This window comes from Myotis brandtii, unplaced genomic scaffold (assembly GCF_000412655.1).
Source record: "Myotis brandtii unplaced genomic scaffold, ASM41265v1 scaffold240, whole genome shotgun sequence".
Classification (NCBI taxonomy): domain Eukaryota; kingdom Metazoa; phylum Chordata; class Mammalia; order Chiroptera; family Vespertilionidae; genus Myotis; species Myotis brandtii.
The window spans coordinates 3621811-3643303 of record NW_005359064.1 but is presented as its reverse complement, the minus strand read 5'-3'; the positions used below and the strand labels follow the sequence as shown (position 1 = coordinate 3643303).

Below are 21493 nucleotides of genomic sequence, written 5' to 3'. Positions count from 1 at the left end.
TATAGTCATCACCGTAATCTAAATTTTGGAACATTTTCATGGTCCCAATCTCTATAGCTATTTTTTTTTTTAATTCAAGATCTAATTGAGGATCATGCATTGTATTTGGTTAACATGATTCTTTTTTTTAAAATATCTTTGTATTGATTTCAGAGAGAGGAAGGGAGAGGGAGAAAGATAGAAACGTCAATGATGAGAGAGAATCATTGATTGGCTGCCTCCTGCACACCCCCTGCTGGAGATCAAGACTGCAAACTGGGCATGTGTCCTGACAGGGAATGGAATGGTGACCTCTCAGTGGATTTTCATCCACTGAGCCACACTGGCCTAGCCAGTTAATGTGATTCTTTAGTCTCCTTTAATCTGTTCGCCACTTTTTTTTTTTCTTGCTTGACTTTGGCGTTTTTGCAGCTTCTAGACCAGTTCCTTTTTTAAAATATATTTTTATTGATTTCAGAGAGGGAGAAAGAGATAGAAACATCAATGATCAGAGAGAACCACCGATCGGCTGCTTCCTGCACGCCCCCGACTGGGGAGCGAGCCCACAACCCAGTCATGTGCCCTTGACCAGAATCGAACCCGAGACCCCTCAGTCCACAGGCCGACGCTCTATCCACTAAGCCAAACCAGCTAGGGCGAGACCAGTACCTTTTAGAATGCTCCTCAATCTGGATTCTTATGATTGTTTTTCATTATTAGATTCAGGTTAGACATTTTGGTTAGGAAAAGGTTGCCTCTTAATGTCATAGTAGACACTGAAAAGGCATTCAAGATTTTTCATCAAGCTACATGATCAAAGCCATGCTTTAGGAAAATTACTGTGGCGATGTTTAATTTGGAGGCAGGAAGACTGGTTAGTTTTTTGCAGTAATATAGGCAATTGTAACGTACATGTTACCTTTTGCTGTTCTTTATGTAGTCCTAGGGTCATTATCTTGGAAATCGAAGAGCTTCCGTTGGAACATAAACTCTGTATTAAGCAAATGAAAGCTAGAGATCTGTATGGACAGAGTAATAGGCACTCCCACGACAGACTATTCTTGGACATATTAAGTTGATGGCTTTTATCAAGGGCTTTGTCAAAAATCAAGTATAAACACAAAAGGGGATCAGATGATAGGGGACCCGCTTATCTTTCCACTTCTGGCTGGTTAGCAAAGAAAGAAAGAAAAGAGATCAAAGGACTTGTATGCATGCATATAAGCCTAACCAATGGACATAGACACCAGGGGGGTGAGGGCATGAGTGGGGGGTAAGGGGCAAGGGAGGGATAAGGACACATAGGTAATACCTTAATCAATAAAGAAAAAAAATAAGAAAGAAAGAAAACTGACAGTCACCAGTTCAAGAAAGAAAGCTCAATGCTTATTATCAGGTCCTACTAAAAGTATTTGTTAATATATATTATCAGAACACATCTTTGGACCGTTTAGAGTACTGAGGCTTTTTATCCCTTTTAGTTGTTTATGTTTTTGAGAATTTTCATAAGAGTTTATTTGAGCCAAATCTTTTCCTTTTTAAAAAAAATTACAATGTTTGAGTTGAAAAATGTGTGTGTGTGGGAGGTGTGGATATTTGAGTTTAGGTCCTCTGTATGAGAGTAATTAAGTCCTGCCAAGCATTTCTTATAATTTGTTCATATTTATTCATAGTGTTCTACGGAAACGAATTCGAGAAGACAGAAAAGCTAACACGGCTCAGAAGGTGCAGCAGATGAAACAGAGGCTAAATGAGACTGAACGAAAAAGAAAAAGGTGGTTATATTGGCAACCTATTTTCACTAAGATGGGGTTTGTGTCAGTCATTTTGGTTGGCGCTTTTGTTGGCTGGACACTGTTTTTTCAGCAGAGTGTCCTATAAATAATACAGTTGTGCCCAGCAAGCTTCTGCACTAATAGCTGACAGTGTTGCATTAATCACAAGGATTTTTCTGTTAGCAAACTTCTCATATCCCCAAAAATGGAGCAGTAGAATAGACACCAACCAGATAAATAATATATTCAGTCCTCAGCCCAACATCTCAGGGCACTATCCCCAAATTGTAAACGGTGATCTAAAATAAAGACTCTAATGCCTGTTAAAAACTGGTACATTTTGCAACTGTATTCATACATGTTAAACGTAATATTTCACCTGACCAAATTGAGGAATATCCTTTACCACAAGGATTTGTTTTTGATGCTACCTGGATTTTAACCTGCACTTGATACAAGCAATAAATATCGTGGTTTTATCTACATTATATTACTGAAAAGAAAATGACCTTTAAATAATGTGTGTAATGTATAATGTACTATTGACATGAGCATCAATAATTTATATTCTTAACCATTTCAAGGTAAATATATTTTATAAGTATTTAATCTTACTTTTGTAGTTAAATGTACTTTTTTAGAAAGCTAAATTTGAAAAATTTGTTATAATAAGAAATTGTATGTTGGTTCAGTTGTACTGGATATTTTCATAAGGAGAAATTTGAGCAGTTAGAACTCTTAGTAAGCATTTTTTTTTTTTTTACCATATCTCTGCATTTCTTTTATGTTTTATGGTTTTTCCAATTTTAAAAAGAAAATCAAAGAAACAAAATTTTTCCCTAAAAATATCTTTGAAAGGAAATTCTCCTTACTGAAGTCAGGTAATACAGTTGATCAAGACTTTGTAAAGAAATTGGTTTCTGTAAAGCCCATTACTTATACTTTTTATTTTTTATGAAGATTTCAATGTAACTACCCTAATTTATAATTGGGGTAAATCATGATTTAGAAAATAAAAATAAGGAGCAGCATTTTACTGCCATGATTTCAGTATACTAGACTGAATTTTGGAATAAATATTTTTAAGTTCTTTCTACTTAAATAAATAGTATGATGATTTACAAACTTTTCATTGTCCCTTTAACTTCTTAATGGGTATTTTTAAAGTATATTGTTTAATGAATTTAACTGCTGCTGGAATGGCAGTTTTCTTCAGACCCTACATTCCATTAAGTGTTCAACTTATTTAACTTAAACTTTAAATAGTTGTTACACATTTAATTGCTGAAATAATGAAATACCATTATTTTACTGGTTTTCAAACTGTGCTCATTAGATTTCTAAGGGGTCAACAAGAAGTGGTAGGAAAGACTCCAAGGTATCAACCTTTACTTTCAACCGGACCATCTCTCTCCTTTGTCTCTTCTATAAACTACGTAAGATTTTTGCATGAAGTTTAATTATTTTAAGGGATTAGTTATAATTTAAAAAAACAGTTTGAAAACCATTGGTTTAGACAGATGTTTTGAGTTGATTTGGTAGCCTTCTTGAATGTGTTAATTGTGCTGCAAGTATGAAAGAGGATGTAGGTGGTACTACATATTAAATAAACTTCTGCCTGTGTCCTAATTCAGTATTACTGTGTCCTGTAACCTTTAAATGGAAAGGAGGTAAGAGGGACAATTTCTTATGTCTGTCTGCATTAAATCTGTGTTCAAGCACCAAGACCTTTATGTTTTAGTTCATTATTGTTTAAAATCTTTCTTTCCAACTTGTCTTGCTTTGTTAAAATACAATATATTATTCTGCAACTCACATATGGCTAGACCATATTAAATTTCCAGTTGAAGACAGCCTTGCTTTAAACAAAAAGGTAAAGACTTATTATGGAAAGCAAATGCTGATCATAATGCACACTGCCCCCACTGCCCCACTGCAGGAGAATGAGCTTCATTGGATTCAGTATCGCAGCTTTGCTTTTTGTCTGCTTTCTGTCCTTCTGGGTGGTGTTTGTTGTAACATTTTTAAAATTATAGTCAGTGTAGTAAACATTTGTTGATGAACTTTTGCAATGTTAGTTATCTTACCTCCTCCAAGCAGGTCCTTGAGGATAGTGTGTTAAGTTTTTACCAACAATAATAATAGGTGCCATGTAATAATTGATAAATATGGCAACATGCTATGGTGCCTATAGTCATCATCCTGACCCTTTTTTAAATGAGGGGTGCTAATCAGAGAGAAGGACACAAACATGGCTCCTGTCTTCTCAGGTAACAGCCAGAGGAAAACGTTATTAACCCATGACGGATTCTACATACTTACACAATTTGTGTATGCTTAGGTCTTCATAATATTTTCTAATTATAACAGATTTTCAAAGTCAGTTGTATAGTTTGATTTTAGTGAAGTAGTAATATTTTTAATAGGTTAAGGAAGAAAAAAGGATATTTTTAAAGTCAGAGGCTTTATTATTTACATTAAGTAAAGAACATTTACAATAACATCCAGTTCATTTTTGTTTATATTTACTCCTGCTAATAAACTGACAGTAGCCTTTGATTTAATGCCATCTTCTCTGGCTACACCAACTGTGTATATCCAGGTTTCACCAAGTATTTTATGCTATCTTATATTGATTTTTATCTATGCTTGCACATATATGTAAAAATATAATTCTCCATATATAATTTAACCATATGTAAAATTAAAATAATACCCTTTTCCTGAATTCTTAAGAGGCTTAAAAATGTAATAGAGAACTTTAGAACAATATGAAGACCATTTCTCATGTTTAAAGAATATTTTCTATATTTTCTCTGTGATTTTCTATCTTTTTGGTCCATTTCACTGTGAGTTAATATTTCTATCAAGGAATGAACATAAAAAGAGAAAGGAAGTGAAAATCTTGTTGATTTAAAAAAAAAAAGTAGCTCTGCTTAACAGGTATGTCAGAGGAAGGAGTTGTAACGCTTAAATTAATTTTATAAATATTTGTTTTATATAAACTAGAATTGGTGTGAATCAAAAGATACATACTGGTTTATAAAGTAGTTTATGACATCGAGCAGTCCTTCAGTTTTAATATCAATTCCTTCTTTGTTTTCAGCATCAATTCAAAGTGATGGTTGCTACCATTTATTGATCGTTTACTGTGCCAAGCACTGTGCTAAGCACTTTTCATATGTTATATTATCCTATTTAATCCTCACAACAAGCTTTTGAGGTAGGTGGTGTTATTATTAAGTCATAATCAACCTGAGACTTGACATTTCTACATTCTTTTACACTATCTTTGAAAAGTCTCATGTTTATTTTAGAATTAGATATCTCTCCAAGAAAGACATAACCTTGAAAAATATCTCTGACTAGATTCTATAGAAATGCAGGCCAGAACCTGATTACATTAGAAATATTTATATTGACCATTATATACTCTTATTTTAATGAGTACCTACATTTCCAAAATGCCTGCCTGGCTATTATATTATATTTTAAATCTAGTTGTCCTAGATTTTTACTTTCAGATATAAATCTTATAGAGATTTTTTTTATGTAGTCTATTATAAGCCTAATGCTTATTATGTATATCTGTGTTCAGGCAAGAGCCAGGAGTTATGCCTGCCAACATTAACTTATTTTTCTCCCAATGGGTCCACATGGGTTTGTCAGGGGGTAGGGAGTGTGGATCTCTTTGTCTGCTGCACACTAGCAGAGGGTGGAGGGGTGGAGGGTGGCCGACGTTGGAACTTGGTGCATTGATCCTAGTCTGGAACTAAGTGCATAGCAGAAATGTCTGCACTGTGCTCCTGTGTTCTCATTTCTACATTAGCAGTTAATTATGTCTCTTATTTTAAGAAACCCTTTTTTGGCTTTGACTTACTTAGATGGTAGGAGCACAAAACCTTATGAAATGAAATTTTGAAAAATAGAGACATATTATTTTTCCCACATAATAAAATGAAGTTCTCCCCACAGGTCTTGGTCATTCTTTGAATAATTTATTCTGGAATTGACCTGTGTTTTTTTTTTTAATCTTTCCCCTTAGTTAATTGGTTTGAATCTGATTCCATTTTTCCTTATACCTGCCTTCAAAACACTGTTTATGGGACAGCAATACCAGCAGCCCTTACAGCAATGGATGTGTTAGAAATTCTAGCCATCTATTGTTCCACTGATATGAGTGATAACATGCCTTGGTGGGAAGAAACTCAGACTGTGGAAGCTCCACAATGCCTGTTCTACTCAAGAATCCTCACTCCAGAAATTATGTACTTATTGGCTATATCCATGTACCTGGCCATAATGGAGCCATTTCATTGTTCATCCAGATTTGGGAATTTAAGCTTTTAAGATTTGGAAATTTTATGCTACCCACTTTGTTAGGTAGTGTGCTAAAGAAAAAACTTCTAGGGAAATGGTATGGGTTTGCTGTCTCATTTTTCCCTCAACAGTAGGGACATTCATCACATTCAGATTGCTCTAAGCACTGAGCAATTCCGCACAAGTGTTTTCTCTCGATGCTCTTCAGAGAAAGGTTTACCTCATTTGGCCACTGGATTCTAGAAACTTTGGGGAGAATTTTTCCTCACAGTCAGTGCTGATCCTTTTCTCAAGTCGTATGCACTCACTCCATCACAGAGCGCGGCCAAGTATAAGCGGCGGTTCAGACAAGAAGCCACTGCTTGGTTTGGGAGGCTTTGTCCTGATCAGTAACAGTCTGAACAGCTGACAATGAAAACATGTTAAACTGCTCTGACACCTCTGTGCAATCCACTAGGAGAGGGAAAAGTTCAATCTTTTGAACTCTATTTTGGTTTTATAATTTTGAGTGGAATATGAGAATTATGGGATTTAGTGAGGATATTACAGAGTCGATTTTAATATTGTCTGGCTTTCCATTGCATAGTATGTTTGGGGAGCTATAAGGAGAATTGCTTAGGAATTTTTTTCTTTAAAGAGACCATTTGGTGCTCTAATTTGGCATAGATGTTTTAGACACGTAATGGTGTTGATATTTCAAATGTCTGCTATAAAAAGGTTGTTTTGAGTTTGAGAATTCAAGAGAGGGAAACTGGGTAAGTTCATTTTGTTTATAAGGCAATGCTTTGCTTATCTTAGAGGAGTTTTTATTATTCCAGTGGCAAAACCTATTTTGGGTGCAGTTTTGATTTTCTATTACTTCAGGTGTGGAGCCAGCTTGGGAACCCTTTGCTCTGTGTGTGAGCCCAGCCCTCATTCCATTCCAGCATTAGCACGGGGGTCAGTATCAGGGCTGCTGCTCCAAAGGAAGCACCAAGCAGGACTAATTCCACTTGATTCATTTGAACCGATTTCACTTTTATCTTGTTAAATAAAACAGCAAAAAATGATTCAGGTGAATTTTTCCCACCCTAAGATGAAGCCCATTTGTCTTTTCAGTCTTGCAAATAAATAGTCTTTTAAAATAGTTAACATTCCCAATGATTTCATCTTATTTTCTTGTCCCCCATAATAATACTTAAAAAGAAAAAAAAAGTGAATTTTTAAAAACACTGTCTGTTTCTTTTAGTTGTTGTAAATGGTAATTTTCTTTGGTAATTGTGTCTGTAATACCCTGTTGGGGAAGACAGCATTGTATGTTGAATACCTACAGTTCTGCCGATCAGTTTAAATATATAACCTAAATTTAACCCCCATAGTACCTCTTCTAGATACATCACATTACCCCTATTTTGAGGTAATAAAACTGAGTCGAAAGATAAGTACCTTGTTCAAGATTGCTCAGCTAGTACATTCCAGAGCTGGGATTCAAACTCTACTCTTTAGAATTCCATTAACTACAGATCTCATACTTTTTCCATTATGTCACACTGACTCTGTTTTTATGCAATATTTAAACCAGATATTTAGATTGAAAAACATTAGGCAACTACTTTTACTTGTTAAAATTTAAAGTAACCCTCTATTTCTTAAGTGAAACAAAAATTTGTGAAACAGTTTAAACTACCAATAGACCAGAGAAATACTGTAACATCAAAATGTTCAGTTTAAACCATTATTTAATGCACTTTGGTTGGGTTAAGTTCCTTTGTTTCACTGAACAGTTTTGTGAATGCTGGGGAATAAAGATGTGTTTTGTAGCAGCACATTAAGCAGCCATAGTAGTTGTTGTGACCCACAGGTGTCTAAGGAGACTGTTTTCTTGATGACATTTCTCTGTCGGTGCTAGAAAATCTGAGAAAACGGGTATTGAGAACACCAGAGTGCTTGGTACTATTATTCTTTCCTTCGGTAGAAGGAGCCAGTAGTCAGGAGAAACTCCACTCGTGGTATTTTGGGGTTTTTGACTAAATGTTTTGGAAAAATATATGTGGGTATGGTTTATATATCCTGTTTATATATGTGGGGATACAATAATGACAAGTACTTAGATTTGGGTTATTTTTTTGTTGTAGTGAGGGAAGTTGGGGGAAGAATGAAAATACCATTTATCTAAAAAGTTTGGCTATTTGCAAACATTGTGAAATAACATAAAAAACTCAACTGCCCTAAAAATAGCTATTTCATCTGTCTATTGTTTGTTTAAACTCTCATTTATTTTTTTGGCATTAAAATACAATAAATCAATTACTTTATGTCTGTGTTTTCTTTTAAATTGATAGTAACTAAATTGTGTCACCAGTTCTATATTGCTATATTCATTAGTATTATCTTCAGGACAAAAAGCATGCTGCTAATAGTACGTGATTTTAATGTTCAAACATTACATTCATAATATTTTTAGCAGTGGAGGTCCAAATTGGATTAGACTTTTGAATTGAATGGAAAAGTATTGGTAAGTCTAGCACATACATATAGTCTTGCTAAACTGTTGTGGATCTATTTTTTTAAAACCTGTCTGTCAGTATCTCACATGGAGGTTATTTCTTGAGTAATATAGTATGACCAACAAAATTCATAGTAATTCCTGGAAAAACAATATGAGTTATGGTGCTTTAACCTGAGCCTACCTCACACCACCAATTCAGTTTGAAAACCTAGCACTTAAGCAATTTTACCAACATACCGTGAAGCACTTAAGTGTGGTTGAATGTGATATGTTGGAATGTTTCTTGTTGCCTTTTTAGTTCATTGTTAGTCCTTTTATGTTTGTGTGTATCTATGTACATCTGTGTGTTTGTTAAATATGAATTGAATAGATGACTTCTTATTTTATGTTTTAGGCCAAGATTGACAGACACCTAAATATTCATGACTTGAGAATATTCTGCAGCTATAAATTTTGAACCATTGATGTGCAAAGCAAGACCTGAAGCCCACTCCGGAAACTAATGTGAGGCTTGATAAACCCGTAGATTGCCTCACATTTGTCTGTTTACAAAGTAAACTTTACATCCAGGGAAAGAAGAGCACCACCAGCAGAAGACTTTGCAGAACTCTCTAATTTGATGATTTGTTAAGTTTTTTAATCTAATGTATGAAATGTGGAAAGATGTAAAAGAAATAAATTAGGAGAGACTACTTTGTATTGTACTGCCACTTCTACTGTATTTTTATACTTTTTGGCAGCATTAAATATTTTTATTAAATAGACCATGTTGGTTTGTGTGCATTATCTTAGCACAGCTCTACTTCAAATAATGTTTTCTTAAGGATTTACTCTCAAATTTTTTATAACTAAACAGTTGACATATAACACTGGCACTTGCTTCTTGAGATTTTTTTTTTTTTTTTTTTTTTTTTTTTTTTAGTTACCCCTCAGTAGTCTATCCATATAGATTAGGTAAAAACAATAGAAGGAAAGTAATATTCTTTTACTGCTTGGAAAAATAGTAATATGGATAATGGTATTAATTCCAAATAAGTATAGCAACTCAGTGCAGTTTTTAAAAATCACAGTGTTATTTATCTAACACAGTATTGTGTTAGATGTTGTTTTCCCCAAACATTTCCTGTTATAAAGAGACCAGCAATTCTTTCCTGAGTGAGGCTTTTGACTCCTTTATCATTTAAATTCCCAACTAAGTGATGGGTTTGGTTTATGTATCCAGTCAGTTGTCAAGTTATGGTTGATTTTCTTGTCCAAAGACTCAAGCCTCTGCATCACATAAGCATCACCTTAACAGTATAATAACTCATAATTTATTTTGTTTTGCCAACTGTGAAAGTTTTATAAAACTGTTCATTGAATAAACCTATTTTATCTTTTTTTCTTTTTTCTTTATTTATTTTCTATCTTATCTTTAAAAATTTTAGGTAACCTTATGTTCTTTTGAACTGTTTTCCAGGGATTCTTAGGTCTATTTTAGGAGTAAGCAAATTATTAATCCTTGCTAAATATTTTCTAAAGAATGCATGAAAAGTTTATTATACCACAAAGTAGTACAGCAAAGATAATCCATTGTTTCAACAAAGCTTAAAAGAGTTATCAGAGAAATAAGCCAGTCGGAGAAAGATAAATATCACATGATCTCATGTGGAATATAATGAACAAACTGATGAGCTAAAAATAGATCCAGAGACATAGAATCATCGAATAGACCACCCAACCTCAGGGGGGATGGGGGGGGGGAGAATGACAGTGAGAGATCAAGTCTTGTATGCGTGCATATACTAAGCATAATCCATGGACACAGCCAGTAGGGGGCTCGTTAAGGAGCTTGTTAACTCAAATTACTCTATCAACTCAATGCAAAAAATCGGCCGAGAGACAGCTGGTATCTCAAAAAACTCGTTTGTCGGGACACTTGAAAGTCAAGGCCCCACTGTACCTGACTTTCTCATATCACTCCAGAAATGACCTAGTAAGATCATCTTAACTCATACTATAGCCAGATACAGTCAACACTCTTCATTTCTACCTTATATGACTTGATTATGATATTAAGTCTTTTGAAGCTTTCTTCTTAAGACTCAGACCTCTCTGGGTTGTCTGTCTCAGTCCCTTGCCTTTCTCCTACTCCCCCCCCCCCCCCCCCCCCAACCACTAGAAGGAGATCTATCCTCAACCAAAAGTTAAGCCCTAACCGGTTTGGCTCAGTGGATAGAGCATTGGCCTGCAGACTGAAGGTTCCCAGGTTCGAGTCCGGTCAAGGGCATGTACTTTGGTTGCGGGCACATCCCCAGTAGGAGGTGTGCAGGAGGCAGCTGATGGATGTTTCTAACTCTATCCCTCTCCCTTCCTCTCTCTAAAAAAATCAACAAAATATATATTTTTTAAAGACAATGTTAAGTATACACTACGTTATTGTTGTCTATAGTTATACAGATCTATATTATTTTTTCATCTGGTTTAACTGAAATTTTATGCCTGTTGATTAGTAAGTAACTTCTATTCTCCACCTCCATCCCCCTGCCAGTCCCTGACCACTACCATTCCATTTCTGGATTCCAGGAATTACGACTTTTTTTAAAAATATATTTTTTATTGATTTTTTGGTCGAGAGGGAGAGAGAAACATCAATGTGAGCAACATCTATCAGCTACCTCCTGCACAATTTATTTTATTTATTTAGTCCTCACCCAAGGACATGTGGAAGTTTTAAAGCAGAGTATTTATTGAGACTTGGCTAGGCTTTAAGGCAGTGGTTCTCAACCTTGGCTGCACATTAGAATCACCTGGGAATCTCTTTAAAATCCTGATTTCTGGGCCTCATCCTCCGGAAATTCTGTTTCTTGGTTACTAATGTTGTGGCCCCACCCCATAACAAAGAAACAGAATTTCCGGAGGATGAGGGCCAGAAATCAGGATTTTAAAAAGATTCCCAGGTAATTCTAATGTGCGGCCAAGGTTGAGAACCACTGCTTTAAGGTAATGAAAGGAGAACAATACAGAAAACTATTGTTTCAGAGAAAATGCTTTATGCAAGATATCGGCTGTGGTAACAAACACATTCATTCTAAATGAAAACTAATGATATGAGAGAGAAACATAGATTAGTTGCCTCCCATATGCAACCTAGGTATGTGCCCTGACTGGGAATCGAACCCGTGACTTCCTGGTTCATAAGGTTGATGCTCAACCACCAAGCCACACTGGGCAGGCTTCACTTTTTTTAAGTGAGTTTTCAATTGTTGAGTAACCATCTTCAATTATTTGTCTTAATTGGCAATGATGAACAATTTCATTAGGCGTTCTTGTTCTCCCAAGCTCAGATACATGATGATGGCATTCTCATTCTTCTCTTCTCTCAGACCCCACTGTGCTGTGGGAGTGAGCATCTGGAAGAGGTCAGGTGGTGAAAAGCATCGTCCTGTGGCCAAGGCCCAAATCCAGTGCTTGCTGGAGGAACAGGAAGACAGACCCAAAGCCAGGTTGAGGAAAGCACCCATTGCCAGCACCCGTGGACGTGCACAGAGGTAGCACACACTCAGCCAGTGTGAAGTGTGAGACCATTAGGATGAGGCCTTTCCCTGAACTCCCAAGTTCAAGTCCCATCTCCAAATTCTCCTGGATAAGCAACAACTCTGTAAAACCGTGGTTAATATTCTATGTTTTCCTGAGAGAAGTTGCAAATAGGAGGCTCCAGAAAAAAAGAATGACAGGTCAGATGTGGAAACAAGCCACCAAGTACTACGTTGTCTCTTTATGGTTTTGCTGGACATGGCCTGTTGGTACCTCATACAGTCTCAAGGATTTCATGCATCCTGGCAAAGCTCTGATCCTGGGCTGATGGGGGCTCTTCTCTGTAGACCTTGGCATTTGACACTACTCGTTGTCCACTTGGCTTTAAGGCTTCCAAATGCTCATGTTTGAACCTTTAGCAAAACTCGGTGCTTTAATTATATTTGGCTTGAGTGTTCAAGTTCAGAGAGTTTCATGCAGGTGCTGTCAACAAAACCTTACGGCTGTGGCTGGGTTTTCCTTGTGCAAACCCCTAGGCTCCCCAGAGCAGGCTGCTGATTCTGCCAAGACACCTGCTGTTTTCTCATCTCCGTCTCCGTCCTTTGTGTGCACAGTCACTGAAAAGTAGTTCCTGGAAGAAATGCTTTCAGATATGTCTGTTGATGTTGCTGCCTTTTTAAAAAGAGCTCAGGTTCTGAATTGTCGTGACCATGGTCGGCATTTCTTATTACAGCCTTGGTGTGGCTGGTGCACAGTAAACAGAATTGAGCTAGACTTATTTGACAGCCGTGATAGAGATTTGATTGAGATTTTAATGACCTGCACTTAACAACAAAGCAGGCTAATATTTAGAATTTTAGAAGCAAGCAACAAAATATTGTTTACAGAATGCTTCCAGAGAGAAATAATTAGAAAAGTGGTTTGAAAATACCATGCCTTGTGTCAAATCAGTTTTACAAACAAGTGTTCAAAGATTAAAAACTGGTGTTTGGCAGATAGAATGACAGAATCAGCACGCATCTTCTCATGCTTACGTGTTTCCCCCTCTAAGAATTGGGGAAAGAGGTTTGGTATATCAATTTAGAAACTGTATACATGTGTCTCTACTTATTGGTTTATCCTTCATGTTCAACAACAGGAAATTTTCTGAGGACCTGTAGCAAGCAGTTGAGTTACACATTGAGGTTGATGTCTGCCTTCCAGAAGTTGATTATTTGCACAGGTATATAATCTATAACCATGTTTCAGAAATCATTAAGTAAAAGTTCAAGGAGGAATAAATATGATGAAGCTGAATGTGGGGGGTGGGTGGGGGGCAGATGACAAACACCAGGGAACTTAAAGATTGATGAGCTCTGCAGAGGCCCCAAAGTACTTGGGGGAAAGGAGCAACATTTCTTATAGGCCATATGCCCAAGGTGGAGCACATTTTAAGAGTCAAAAAACAGCATGAGCAATGGTTTGAGCATGGGAAGGAGGCTGGGACCCAGTGAGGATCCAGGCCTGAGTTTATGGAGATGGCCCAGTAACAGGTGGGAGAATAGGCCAGGAGCAGAGAGAAACGCTTGAGTGACACACTTAGGAAAGCATTAGATATTTTTGAGCAAGATAGTAACATAAAAGAACAATCTGGCAATGGTGACTATATCCCAGATTAATCTACATTTTCTGTAGTGCTTGTTACCTTTCAACATGTTATGCAGAGTATACTTTTATTATACTTCTTTGGTTTTTTTGTTTGTTTTTAATATATTTTTATTGGTTTCAGATAGGAAGGGAAAGGGAGAGAGAGAGATAGAAACATCAATGATGAGAGAGAATCATTGATCAGCTGCCTCCTGCTCACCCCCTACTGACCTTGACCGGAATCAAACCCAGGACCCTTCAGTCCACAGGCACTCTATCCACTGAGCCAAACCCGCTGGGGCTATACTGCTTGTTTATTGCTTGCTAGAATTTTAGCTCCCCAAGAGGGTCAGGGTCTGCAGTTCTAGAACAGTACCTGGCACATAGTAGGTGCTCAATAAATACTTATTGAATAATTACCATTTTCAAATTTGTCTCAAGACCAAATGTTTAAAATGTCAAATCCTTAAAAGTGCGATATTTAAAAGCAACTGAATTTCTCTCTGTTGAAATTCATCTGCCTGATTTTTTTTTAAAGGCCCTGACAGAGAAAAGAATGATTTGGTTGGGAAAATGCTGTTCACAACAGTATTAGGAGGAATCATTTTACATTGAAAGGGAAGTGGGAAACCATACTGGGGGTGGGAATAAGTAGGAGCTGGGAAAGGCCACACAGTGTTGGCTTCTGTTCAGGAACCACTAATTATCTTTCCCCTAAATAAAATGTCAGTCAAGAATGGCCACTCAGCACGTTGGATTCAGTTGCAAACACTGGTCATTCAGCACAGTGTAACAAAGCCACCACAACATCAGAAAAACAGGCTGAATATTGCTGGCAAGTTTTAAAAATATGTATATTTTTATTTGTTTCAGAGAGAGGAAAGGAGAGGGAGAGAGAGATAGAAACATCAATGATGAGAGAGAATCATTGATTGGCTGCCTCCTGCATGCTCCTCACTGGGGATGGAGCCTGCAACCCAGGCATGTGCCCTGATCGGGAATCAAACTGTGAGCAATGCTGACTGGGCAATTGCTGGCAAGTTTGGTCAGGTTCTTTCATTGAGAACTGTTGTGGAATCATATATATGGTACCTATATATAAACATATATGTAACTTACATAAAATATTGTTGAAATAATCATATACACAGAATTTATGAGCTCAGAACAAAACTTTTAAAAAAATATATATTTTATTGATTTTTACAGAGAGGAAGGGAGAGGGATAGAGAGTTAGAAACATCGATGAGAGAGAAACACCGATCAGCTGCCTCCTGCACACTCCCCACCGGGGATGTGCCCGCAACCAAGGTACATGCCCTTGACCGGAATTGAACCTGGGACCCTTGAGTCCGCAGACCGACACTCTATCCACTGAGCCAAACTGGTCAGGGCAGAACAGAACATTTTAAGAATATCTAAATATGATAGACTTCATTAAAAAATCCTAATCTATTTAGAATTTTAAATGGAATTACTGCCAGATGAAACAAAAGTTTTATCTTCACCTCATTTCATTTTATCTGATTTATCTTTCTCTCAAGGGAAAAAAAAGTTCTATTTCTGCCTACAGCAGGGCTTCCCGCTCCCTCCCCCCTCAAAAAAAAAATATATCCAGTAGCAATAATCCTTTTAAAAACCACGTAATTTCAAGGTTAAGGAAAATAAAAACAAACAAGAAAGTTGAAGGAAGAAAATAAGATTTAAAATTTTTATTTAGATCAGAAGTTAGTCAGTAGAACTACTATATTTATAAAGTGATACACCATTCTGCATTGTGTAAATGATATCCAAGACAGATTTTTTTTTTAAATATTTTATTGATTTTTTAACAGAGAGGAAGGGAGAGAGATAGAGAGTTAGAAACATCGATGAGAGAGAAACATCGATCAGCTGCCTCCTGCACATCTCCCACTGGGGATGTGCCCGAAACCCAGGTACATGCCCTTGACCGGAATCGAACCTGGGACCCTTCAGTCCTCAGGCCGACGCTCCATCCACTGAGCCAAACCGGTTTCGGCTCAAGACAGATTTTTTATAAAGAAAAAAGTATAACTGACATATCAAGAGAGAAAATAGTCCAACAGTTCCCTCTGCTGGATGTTTTTTTTAATTTTTCAAATTTATTGATTGATTTTAGAGAGAGGGGAAGGGGGAAAGAGAAGACCATCAAGTTGTTGTTCCTCTTATTTATGCATTCATTGTTTTGATTTATGTATGTGCCGGGAAAAGGCTGAACCTGCAACCTTGGCGTATTGGGACGATGTTCTAACCAGCCGTGGGCAAACTACGGCCCGCGGGCCAGATCCTGCCCGTTTGAAATGAATAAAACTAAAAAAAAAAAAAGACCGTACCCTTTTATGTATAAGATCCATCTGTGTTGTTGCAAATGATGGCATTTCATCTTTCCTTATGGCTGAGTAGTATTCCATTCTACATTCATGGTGGCCAAGGCATGGAAACAAAATGTCCTTCAATTGATGATTGCATAAAGAAGATGTGGCACCTATACTGAGTGTTCTTATTATACAGGCTGTTGTTTTTGTTTTTGTTTTTTTTTTTTTTTTTTAATATATTTTTTTGATTTCAGAGAGGAAGGGAGAAGGAGAGCAAGACAGAAACATCAATGATGAGAGAGAATAATTGATCGGCTGCCTCCTGCATGCCTCCCACTGGGGATTGAGCCCACAACCCAGGCATGTGCCCTTGACCGGAATGGAACCTGGGCCCCTTCAGTCCACAGACTGACACTCTATCCACTGAGCCAAACCAGCTAGGGCCCTCTGCTGGATGTTTTAATAGAAAGCTAGACATACTGATGTCTTGCATAATGGAATGCACAAAAATCGGGGATACAGGCCAAACCTGAATGGTGGTCTCTCTGGGGAGAAGGGGACATGGCAGGAAGGAAGAGCTGAGGGAACATTTTTTAAAAAAAAATATATTTTATTGATTTTTTACAGAGAGGAAGGAAGAGGGATAGAGAGTTAGAAACATTGATGAGAGAGAAACATCGATCAGCTGCCTCCTGCACACTCCCTACTGGGTATGTGCCCACAACCAAGGTATATGCCCTTGACCAGAATCAAACCTGGGACCTTTGAGTCCACAGGCTGACGACGCTCTATCCACTGAGCCAAACCGGTTGGGGCTAAGGGAACATTTAATGTCTGTATTTTTTGAATTTATTATGGTGATAATAGGTTTATCATTTGTGTAATTTAAAAATGTTTTAAACAAGAACCCTGACCAGTATGGCTCAGTTTGTTGAGTATCATCCCATGCACCACAAGGTTGCTGGTTTTATTCCCAGTCAGGGCACATACTCAGGTTGTGGGTTCGATCCCCAGTTGGGAAGCTGATTGATGAGGTTGCTGGTTTTATTCCCAGTCAGGGCACATACTCAGGTTGTGGGTTCGATCCCCAGTTGGGAAGCAACTGATTGATGTTTGTTTCTCACATGGATGTTTCTCTCTCTCTCTCTCTCTCTCCCCCCCCTTTGTCTCTAAAATCAATAAAATAATAGCTTTTAAACAAGATACTAAATTTTATATACAATATTATGTTAATTTAAATTATATCTATATCTGTAGATATATAGGTATATATGTTTAGGTAGAATCACAGCAGAAGTCAATAGTTTTTCATTTTGGCTGTAAGGATTATGGATGATACTTTCTTTATGCTCTTTTGTGCTCATCTGACACCACACACAGTTATTATATTATTGACTATATTCCCTATGCTATACTTTACATCCCCATGACTACTGTGTAACTACCAGTATGTACTGCTTAATCCCTTCACCTTTGTCAACCACCAATCTGTTCTCTGTATCTATGAGTTGATTTATGTTTTGTTTGTTCATTTATTTTGTTCTTTATATAAGTAAAATCATATGGTATTTGTCTTTCTCTGTCTGACTTAATTCACTAAACATAATACCCTCTAAGTCCATCCATGTTGTTGCAAATGGTAAAAAAATTTTTTTATGGCCAAGTAATATTCCATTGTATATATGCACCACTTCTTTATCCATTCATCTATTGATGGGCACTTAGATTGCATTTATATCTTGGCTATTGTAAATAATACTGCAATGAACATAGGGATACAACTCTTTTCAAATTAGTGTTTTGGGTTTCTTCAGATCAATACCCAGAAGTGGAATTGCTGGGTCCCTCTTTGACTCTGTTTTATAGGCTACTTTTTCTGGCATAAATGTTGCTATCCCAGCTTTTTTTGTTTCTGCTTGCATGAAATATCTGGTGTGATCTAAAGTTGGTTATCGGGTGTTTGTTCTGGGGCCTCTTGGGAGGGACTTTGATGCAGGCCAAGGACAGCTGCTGCCTGTGCCCTGCCTGGGGCCACTTAATATGACCTACAAAGTGGTTTGCAGATGGTTGCCATTTGTGCTGGGCCTGGGAGGCTAAACTGGGAATTGAGGCCAGCTACTATTGCTGGGCTTGGGGCTGCTTAGCAAGAGGTATGAGGCACACTGAGGCCAGATGCTACTTATATAGGGTTTGTGAACCTTTGAGAGATTTTAGTAAAGTCCACACTGTGAGCAAAGACAGGCCACTTGTATGGAAAAACTACCGGAAGCAGCTTGGGCTGGCCCACACTTTACACAACACCATTACAGTGTCCTGTATTTGTCTATTTACATCTACCAGAGAGTTTTATATTTTTGTATGCTTTCATGTTGATAAAAATCTGTTTCAACTTACAGGACTCCCTTTAGCATTTCTTCAAAGGCACACATCTAGTGGTAATGAGCTTCCTTAGCTTTTGTTCATCTGGAAAAGTATTTCTTCATTTGTGAACTATAGTTTTGCTGGATAGTATTGTCAGGTTTTTTTTCTTCTTCAAACAAAACTTTCTGTTATCCCACTCCCTTTCTGGCCTCTACGGTTTTTGCTGAGAGATCTACTGATTATTTTATGGGAGCTCATTTGTATGCGATAAGTCACTCTTCTTTTGCTACTTCAACATTCTGACTTTTTAAAAAATATATTTTATTGATTTCTTACAGAGAGGAAGAGAGAGGGATAGAGAGTTAGAAACATCGATGAGAGAGAAACATCGATCAGCTGCCTCCTGCACATCTCCCACTGGGGATGTGCCCGCAACCCAGGTACATGCCCTTGACCAGAATCGAACCTGGGACCTTTCAGTCTGCAGGCCGACGCTCTATCCACTGAGCCAAACCGGTTTCGGCAACATTTTGACTTTTTAACTGGTTTCTGGATTTTTCATAAAGGCATTTTGGTCTCTATATTATTGATAAGTTGGTGTCTCTGTGGGGAATGAGGGCTGTAACTTCCTACCCCACTATCTGGTTGTCACTTCCCCTTACTATTTTAACAAGGGAAAGAGGAACAGGCTATGGAACCCAGTATGCTTTATATATCACAAACAAAGCATTTACTAAGTACTACGCAGTAGTATGTACCTGGTATCCTTTAATATTTTAAGGCCTTGTTTTACAGATGAGATATATAAGATCATGTGTAAAAGGTGACTGGTATGTAGTAGGCGCTTACTTAAAAAATGGGAGCTATTTTTATTATTTCTTTTATACTAAAATTCGAGGTGGTGTAATTATTGTAGATTATTGTGTTGTGCCCAATGTAATCACAAGGATCCTTATAAGTAAAAGAGGTCATGAGCCAAAGAATGTAGCTTCTATAACAGCCGGGCAAACTACGGCCCCCTTGAAAAGAAAAAAACTAAAAAAAAAAAAAAAGACCGTACCCTTTTATGTAATGATGTTTACTTTGAATTTATATTAGTTCACACAAACACTCCATCCATGCTTTTGTTCCGGCCCTCCGGTCCAGTTTAAGAACCCATTGTGGCCCTCGAGTCAAAAAGTTTGCCCACCCCTGTTCTATAAACTGGTAAGGGGTAGGAAACTGATTCTCTCCTGGAGCCTCCATAGGGAACACAGACCTGCTAACACTTAGATTTAGTACAGGGAGACCTATTTTTGGGCTTCTGACTTCGAGAATTGTAAAGAATTTGTGTTGTTTTAAGCCACTAAGTTTGTAGTAATTTGTTACAGCAGAAAAAAAAACTAATACAGAAGTCTGAGTTAAAAAACTAAAATGACACGTCATGAAATTACTTAGGAAATGTTTTATTGTACAAAATTTACATTTGTATATGATGAAAAGCATAGCAAAACCAATCTTTTGCTAATCCATTTTTTTCTGTAAAGAGTTAAGATTTATTTTCTAATACATTATACAACTTTTATACAGCTAACAGTTGTGTTGGTAATAAGTAACTTGGGACATACAGTATAAAAATGAAAACAGATCAGAAAAGTGCAGGGGGAAGACCACTGCCAAAGAGTAATCTCCAAGAACTTGGCATTTTCCACGGCAAGGCAGACGCTGTGGGGTCATCACTCTGTAACCGAAGAACAAAATATTTTAACCCTTCATCTTTACCAACAAATTACCTTTAACATGTGTTATAAAACTCTCCCTTCTCTAGTTTTTTGGTTCTTTTTGGTTTTGACACTTTTAGCTCCATTTTATTGTAAGGAAAAACAAAGCAATACATTTCTATGTCTTTATGTCAACTTAAGATAAATTTCCTCAAGTTTCAAATCATAAAGATATGCCAGAAAGGCTGTGGATAGATTCCACCAAGTAATATCAAACTCAAAAGAAATAGGTATTAAAAAAAAAAAAATCAGTGCTATCTGAGGGTATCAATTTGTTCTTAGCAAAATCATAAATTAAAAAGACAGTTGCCTACCATATAAAACAGCCTTATGGGACTTCTGTTATGCCTAAAGGCTAACTGATTTCTCTAGGTGTGATGTTCTTATTTCATAATAGAGAAAAGTATTTTAACTATAATGCGTATTCGATAGATACAGTATTGCTCACATAACAATACCTTTTGTTTTCTAAAAAAAGGAATCCTGAATTCCAAAAAGAACTTGTTTACTCTTATAAGAAGCTTTTGGTATAAATGCAACATGAACAGTGAATACAATGAAGTACTTAAGATATCCCTTTTATGGAGAATTAGCTTTAACGAAACAACTGTAAACAGCAAGTTGGTTAACTTGCCCTCCTTTAAAAAGTTCAGTTAAAATAAATTTTATGTAGAAATATGTTTATATTCAACATAAACTTTTACTTATTTGGTCTACTTATATAGCATATAAAATACAAGTTTATGAATATATAACCAGAGAAATCAGAGGCTTAAGCTATAGGAAAAAACTTACATGTGGTTTGATTATCTGAAGCCATTCATTAAGATATTCAACAAGACCTAATGCATCTGGGATATTGTCTCCTTCTGAAACAAATTTGAGCAGAACTGCCATTGGGATTTCTTTAGAACAGCTATAACAACAACAACAAAAATAATTAAGTATTCTACTGATATAAGACGTTGTTAACTATAGCTAAGTGTGTCTGTTTTATAGCTAAGATAATCTAAGTTTTGGGCAAGGAGAAGATACCCATTATGAAATCACTTATTTATCTCCCGTTACCCCAGATACATTCTTCTGTTTGTGTGGCCAGGACTTGGAGCCATCCACGTAAGCCCACCCTAGGCATATGCAAGTTTGTGCCTCACACCAAGGCTACATAAAAAACCACCCCTCTATCCTTGGTTATAGAACATGAGATATGTTTTGATCTATTCCCGAAACCTAATAGCTGTGTAGAAACAGCTATTTTCAGAAGCACCACAACAGAGACTGAAAGATTTTAACACCTTATTATCCAAAAGCAGCAAAAGAAAATTGTGGAAC

The 21493-nt window shown here is 36.9% G+C and overlaps 2 protein-coding genes and 1 long non-coding RNA gene across 7 annotated transcripts in view; 2 read left to right on the top strand and 1 right to left on the bottom strand.

The window, feature by feature from the left end:
• The window catches only part of PTPN2 (protein tyrosine phosphatase, non-receptor type 2), a 99154-nt gene extending 89213 nt beyond the window's left edge, over window positions 1–9941 (top strand). For 2 of the 5 annotated variants that reach the window (XM_014540283.1, XM_005866915.2), the window contains 2 exons: window positions 1653–1754; window positions 8957–9941. In XM_014540283.1, the coding sequence (XP_014395769.1) occupies window positions 1653–1754; window positions 8957–8978 (124 nt within the window). In that variant the 3' untranslated portion in view covers window positions 8979–9941. Of the gene's footprint in view, window positions 1–1652; window positions 3482–4860; window positions 4978–8956 lie in introns of those variants that run through there. The other 3 variants (XR_001362252.1, XM_014540282.1, XM_005866914.2) reach the window with 3 other exon arrangements.
• Window positions 4985–8360, top strand: LOC106726224. The gene is made up of 2 exons (XR_001362253.1): window positions 4985–7128; window positions 7173–8360. It is a non-coding gene; the product is annotated as an uncharacterized LOC106726224 (long non-coding RNA).
• Window positions 9942–19825: 9884 nt separating the features above from the next.
• The window catches only part of PSMG2 (proteasome (prosome, macropain) assembly chaperone 2), a 20349-nt gene continuing 18681 nt past the window's right edge, over window positions 19826–21493 (bottom strand). Inside the window, exons 6-7 of the mRNA XM_005866913.2 lie at window positions 20957–21077; window positions 19826–20121 (exon numbers count right to left, since the gene is read on the bottom strand). Of these exons, the coding sequence (XP_005866975.1) occupies window positions 20029–20121; window positions 20957–21077 (214 nt within the window). The 3' untranslated portion in view covers window positions 19826–20028. The remainder of the gene's footprint in view (window positions 20122–20956; window positions 21078–21493) is intronic.